At 36.1% G+C, this 6,318-nt stretch overlaps 1 protein-coding gene across 1 annotated transcript in view; it reads left to right on the top strand.

The window, feature by feature from the left end:
• The window catches only part of GALR1 (galanin receptor 1), a 10,413-nt gene extending 5,919 nt beyond the window's left edge, over nt 1–4,494 (top strand). Inside the window, exons 2-3 of the mRNA XM_010181605.1 lie at nt 1,608–1,673; nt 4,153–4,494. Coding sequence (XP_010179907.1) covers nt 1,608–1,673; nt 4,153–4,470 — 384 coding nt within the window. The 3' untranslated portion in view covers nt 4,471–4,494. The remainder of the gene's footprint in view (nt 1–1,607; nt 1,674–4,152) is intronic.
• Nucleotides 4,495–6,318: the final 1,824 nt, after the last annotated feature.

The following is a 6,318-nucleotide window of genomic DNA, read 5'->3' as shown; positions in this document are numbered from 1 at the left end:
TGCTGAACCTTGGGGGCTCTTCTGTCCTTTCCTTCTGGTCTGTTTTGTCCTGGAGAAGGAAGAAGGGCTGACACCCAGTCAAAACTGGCCAAACTCTGACCTTCTCAGAGAAAACCCATTAATTTTTGTCCTGCCTTTCCTGAGCTGTGTTTAGCCAGGTAGCAGCCTGGCTAGTGTTTCAGAATAGGGAGAGCGTGCAGGGCTGAGTCTTTCACACAGAAACCTGTTACTGCACAAATGGATTGTACTTCCAATGTCAAGTGGTTACAAGTAATTTTTTTTTATTGTTTGTGGTTCACTGGTAGCTAAGAGTAGGTACTTAAAAAGTGGAATCCACTGATGAGCCATGGTTATTCACAAATGCTGTCTTATGACTATACATATTCATTATATATGTTTCTAAGACTCAAGTGCCAGAGTGGGATCAAGTCTATATATCATCTTATTGGGCACAGCCCAAAGAAAATAGAAAACATCCGCAGATGATGTAAGAGACTTTGAATTTATACGTTTTTCCCCACCTCAAGAAATCTTCTTATAAGCCCTAACATTTAGTGTTGTATTCCTTAAAAAAATCCTTTTAATGCTGGATGATCTTACCTATTAATTCTGGATTATCTTACCTATTAAATTGTTCTCAGTTCATCTTAGGGCTATGTAAAGTGCAACCTAACATCATCATCATCATCATCTGTGCTCTACACTCTGACACTCTCTCTCTGATAAATTCCTCTTACTATATTTTAATTAAACCCTTGAGTTCAATTAAGCATCTCTTTTTTTTTTCAGTTCTGTAGGGTTTACAACTTGTTAAACACATTCAGCTGAAGAGCATATTCCCTGCCCCTGACACCTACAAATCATGCCATACGAATATATTAGATTCAGCTAATAATAACAGCAGATAAAGTAGGGCATGCACCTCTCTCCACTATCCAAAATCTAACATGTAAATCATTATGTTAAACTTTGGGCCCTGCTCTTGGTTGATGAGTCTTTTTGAGATATATTTTTAAAAATTACTTGTGAAATGTACATGACAAGTATCATAAAATTGCTGATAGAGGTCATGCCTCATGTGAGATATATTTTAGTGTAGATTGTTTTTGAAAGCCTAGGTTTCTTTTGAAGATCAAATAGCACTAACATCCTAATTATATTAACCAAATATCCATCTGAAGAAAGGAAATTGTGCGGGTGACTCAGAAAAGCTCTGACTCAAAACATACACTTTTCATGTTACATGCAGTAAAGGTCATTCAAAATTAACAAGCATAGACGTTTTTATGGAAAAGAGAATGACTGCTCATTCCAGGTGCATGATAGGTTTCCATTTAGTTGCTTTGGTCAATTGTAATATGTATTTGTTATGTAATACATCTGAATCTTTATATAAGAATTCAGTTGTGATGTGCTTCTTATTTATTGATTAACACAGATGCAGCTATGAAATTCCTTTGGATTTTACACTAGGCACTTTTGAAATGTGTGAATTGGATCAGTGATGTTTGTAAGCAACTCATGCAGTACTGGAGAGCATACTCTGAAATATATGGGTGTGAATTTTAGAAAATGGTGAAATGCAAGATGCAAATTAATCTTTTCAGGTCCTTAATCATCTGCATAAAAAGTTGAGAAACATGTCAAAGAAGTCAGAAGCATCCAAGAAAAAGGTAGATTGCTTTCATTACCAATATCTTTTTGTCTATATTTTAATTTTATGGCTAAGCTTATTTGGTATTATGTTGCTTGTTGCCAAAGATGTAATGGAGAGATGGAATTTAAATGAAGTATTTAATGACATATTCAGTGTCTCTCTGATCTTAGCAGGATTTGAGTCTTTTCTGATCTGAGTTTTCCATTGCAGTGGATCAATCCACTACCTGAGATCTCCATATTTTGAACTTTGGAGCATCTGAAATTTAGACATTAAAAGACTACCTGTTTCTAATAATATATGTGGGGGTTTTGCCTCCCCAGCATTTTTCCCTAACTTGTAGATCTTTTTTTTTTTCCTTTTAACTAGCTAATTTTTTAATGAAAAATTCCTAGGCTATATGATGAGACTTCCAAGCGAGGTTCATTGTGCTTCCTGATAGGAGTCTTTAATAAAAGACTTTAATCATTCTGCAATTCTTCTATTGATTTTTTACAAAACCTTTTTTTCTCTTATGTTCAAGACTTAAGTTATATACTAGCTACAAGTAGAATCATTAAAGGTCTTTAAAGCAGAACGATGTGTTTATATATTGAATTTATCAGTTCATATAATATGGTTCTGATTTTTGAGCAAATTTGACCACAGTAATCATTTGACTAACTTCTCAGTTTATGAATGTGGAGTCAGAAAAACCCCTTTGACTATAGCTCATTGTTTGGTCTGATCACTATTACCACATGGGCATGCAGACTGTCTGCACTGTAAATGAGATCTACATGGGCTCAACAGTGAATAAGTAATCAATTATTTATGCATTCTCTATTTTTGGAAAAATATCCTAGTCAATAGATTTTAATTTCTACAATTAAAGCATTATGGCTGCAGTTCTGTAAAATATATATTTTTATTCTTAATGTCATCAAGGTCAAAGGTGGTGTTTTCAAGGCATTCTGTACATTGTCATCTATACTCTCACCTAATTAATCTCAGACTGGAAATACCTGTGCATTGCCTCTAAACACTAACTCATAAACATTGCAGGTAAAAATCAGATCTGTGTAGGAATTAGCTTTCATAGCTTCAGGGAAAAGCATAACAGATATGCCCAAGATGTATCAGGGTTCAGTAACCAAAGGGAAAAAAAAAGTGGTACAAAACTTTTTTTGCCTTAGAAAATAAGCTTCTGATCCTATGGCCTGTCTCATGTTTTACAAAGCAACTATGTTCTCACAGGTGTGCTGTCTCTGGTTACTGTCTCTTTCTTCTTTTCCATCAACTATTTTGTTAAGAATGCATTTCAGCCTTAATGATACTTTTCTAGTTTTATTCAAACCTGTATGAAAATTTCAGTAGTAGAAACTTAAAATAAATTTGCTATATGTGTGGGGAAAAGTTAATGAAAAATATGAACACACTTAAATGCTATTCTTTGTGCTTTTTTGGTCACAAAACATCAATATCATCATGTATTTTAGGTAGGTTTTATTTACTAATGGGAAACCATAAGTAAGATCCCATTAGGTAAAAAAAGAGCTGCCTTTTAGTGTTACTTTGGTTGAAGGTATAGTGAAGACTGTGGAAAGGTAAGCTCTGAAGTTAGGCTTAAGAGGAATAATGGCATAAAGGAGATGTTGCGAGGATCCCTTCATGCTGCAGATATGAAACACCTTAAGTATAATAGTTACAAGAGAGACATGGTCAACCTCTGCTTTCAGGTGCACCTGCACAGTCCGTTGAAAGTCAATGATTTTCTTGATGTAATGTTTTTTAGAATTTTGGACAAACTGAAGTAATATACCTCTTCTGAAGTAACTGTGCATGTGATATCCAGACAGTCTGTTTTCAGTTGGAATATTAACACATTGAAGGTACCAGAAAATGAAGTGCTCTCAGTTTATACTTTCTTGTTAGCACATACTTTCCTGATGAGAGCTGAAAGAGAAGGTATTTGTGTCGCTGTTCATCAGGGCTCCATAAGGCTAAATAGAGGAACAGCTTGTGAAAACAGATGAAGCCTGGAGTCTGAACAAATTATATTTACTACAGATAAAATGTCCTTTGGTTTCTGTTGTGAGATTTTGCTAACCAACAACAGTATCTGTCGTAATTTATTTTGGGCTGTTACCACAGCAATCCAACTTTCTGATCTGAATGAGATTTCCCAAAGACCCATGTCATTATTTTACATCAAGCTTATGTCCACCTCAGAAAAGGCTAGGTTATTGTGTAGGGAATCAGGAACATCATTCTTTACCTTCCAGCAGTTACACATTTGCCTTTTACTGTCGCATTTTAAAGTCTAAGGTTCTCCTTAGTTGTTCACTATGCAAAATAAAGCCCATGTAGGTAATGAAGTAAAATCAATAATAAATATTCCAAAAGGTATTCTTTCTCAGTATACCTTTTCCCCCAAAAATAATGGTTTTGAAGCAGGCTTAAAGCTGATTCTTGAAGTGCTCATCAGACATCTGTGTTTTCTTTCCCTGTCTCAGACAGCACAGACTGTGTTGGTGGTGGTAGTGGTTTTTGGCATCTCCTGGCTGCCGCATCATGTGATTCATCTCTGGGCTGAATTTGGAGTTTTCCCACTCACTCAAGCCTCCTTTCTCTTTAGAGTAACTGCACACTGCCTGGCTTACAGCAATTCTTCTGTGAATCCAATTATATATGCATTTCTCTCTGAAAATTTTAGGCAGGCCTACAAACAAGTGTTCAAATGCCGGATAGGTAACGAATCACCTCTGAATGATGCTAAGGAAAATAAAAGTCGGATAGACACACCACCATCTACCAACTGTACACACGTGTGAACTTTGAAAAGTCTTGTATGTTGGCTCTTCACCTGTGTGAACTGAACACCTAGAAAACGATGCACAATGAGCTTTATCCTGGGTTTATCTTGATAAAGCAAATTGGTATTCAATGTACCGAAGTTGTGTTTGTAACAAATTTTGTGCAACTGGTATGAAAGAAAACTGGGCTGATCCTTTGCATCTTAGATACCTTTGTCAAATGAAGCTTTTGGACCTTTAAAAGGTATTTGAGAAAAAAGCATTGGAGATTATTCATCTGTATTCTTACTCACTAAGCATATGATGTGTAAGCATTCAAATATACAAGAAGGAAATGTTGTTATGGACAAGTAACTTTGTGACAAGAGATGGGTTAATTTTCTGTCTTACTATGACTTCAGGGAGGAAAACTTTTGTTCTCTCTTCAGATGGTTTTGACAATTATTTTTCTCTTTTTAAAGTATAGATGGGCTCTAATTTGGAGTTGAAATAACCTGCTTTAGAGAGGAAACGCTAATTTTATCTGTTTATCTGTCTTTTTAATGTAGCATACTGGGTAATGATGGATCTTTTTCCACTTCATATGCCTGCCTTACTGTGCACACAGAAATTTTGTGTATGCTATTTAAGGTTTTGTTTATGGCCTGTATGTAGTGGTACCAAAATGAGGACTTGTGTCTATCTGAGAGAAGCTTTTTTTTCATGTGTTGCATGTGCATGTGTGTTTATGTTTTGTCAACTATAGACTTTGAGATGGAGATACAGTTTTAAATGTGCAATATATATATGTGTGTGTGTGTGTGTGTGTGTGTGTGTTTTAAAATGTGATGTTCCATAAAGCAATTTCAGGCAATGCTTAAATGTTTAAAAATAACATTCCCTTAAAAGCTATAGGAGGGGCTTGGTATTGTGTATCTCTAAATTGGAAAAATACAGAAGGATGCATTTATATTGTAAAGTATATAAGGTAAATGGTGCAATTCTGAAAAGTCCTAAATAGCATGAGTAATTTCAGCAATTTAAAAAAAAATATTTAATACATCTTTAAGTGGTAAATCACTAATGAAAGGGGATTCAGTCCTCTGAGAACATTGTTATATGCTTTTAACATATTTATTAATGACCCATAGAGTCATAGAGTAAATTAAGTGGAAGGAACCTCTGGACATCCTCTTGAGGCAGGGCTGCCTTCAGAGTTGGATTGTGTCCTTGTCTAGGCAAGTTTTGAATATTTCTAAGGACAGCAATTCAGCATTTTTCTGGGCAACCTTTGCCAGTGTCTGATCACCCTCACTGAAGTATTTTTTCTTATTCCCTGTTGGGGTTGCCCTTGATGCAGCATGTGACCGTTGCCTTCTGTTCTTTCACTGTGCACTTGAATCTTCTCTCTGACTAACTAATACATAATTTAAAATGGCAATTAAATTTCCTCCCAGCCTTCTCTTCTGAAACAATGCTTCACACTCAGTCTCTCCTCACCTGCTGTGCTGCAACTCCCTGGCCGGATTAGTGGCCTTCCACTGGCCTTCCTCCAGCTTCTCCATCTCTTCTGTGTGCCATGGTGTTCAAAGCTGAACAGTGTGTTCCAGATGTGGCTTCACAAGCACTAAGTAGACGAGTAACTTCCTTTGACCTGTTGGCTGATTCTTGCTAATGCAGACCACTATTAACAGTAATTTATTGCTGCAAGGGTACACTGCTGACTCATTTAATTTCTGCTTTACAGACACTCTTGTGTCTTCTGCAGAATTGTGCTTAGTTCCAGTCCATGTTTCAGGACTTTGGCTTTGTTGAACTCCATGCATTTGATAGCTGTTAATTCATTCTTCTGGCTTATCAAGGGTCCTCTGAAAGGTAGCCTGCTCT

The sequence above is a fragment of the Mesitornis unicolor genome, unplaced genomic scaffold (assembly GCF_000695765.1).
Source record: "Mesitornis unicolor isolate BGI_N332 unplaced genomic scaffold, ASM69576v1 scaffold20360, whole genome shotgun sequence".
Classification (NCBI taxonomy): domain Eukaryota; kingdom Metazoa; phylum Chordata; class Aves; order Mesitornithiformes; family Mesitornithidae; genus Mesitornis; species Mesitornis unicolor.
The sequence above is the reverse complement of the archived record's forward strand: the minus strand, read 5'-3'. Positions and strand labels throughout refer to the sequence as shown.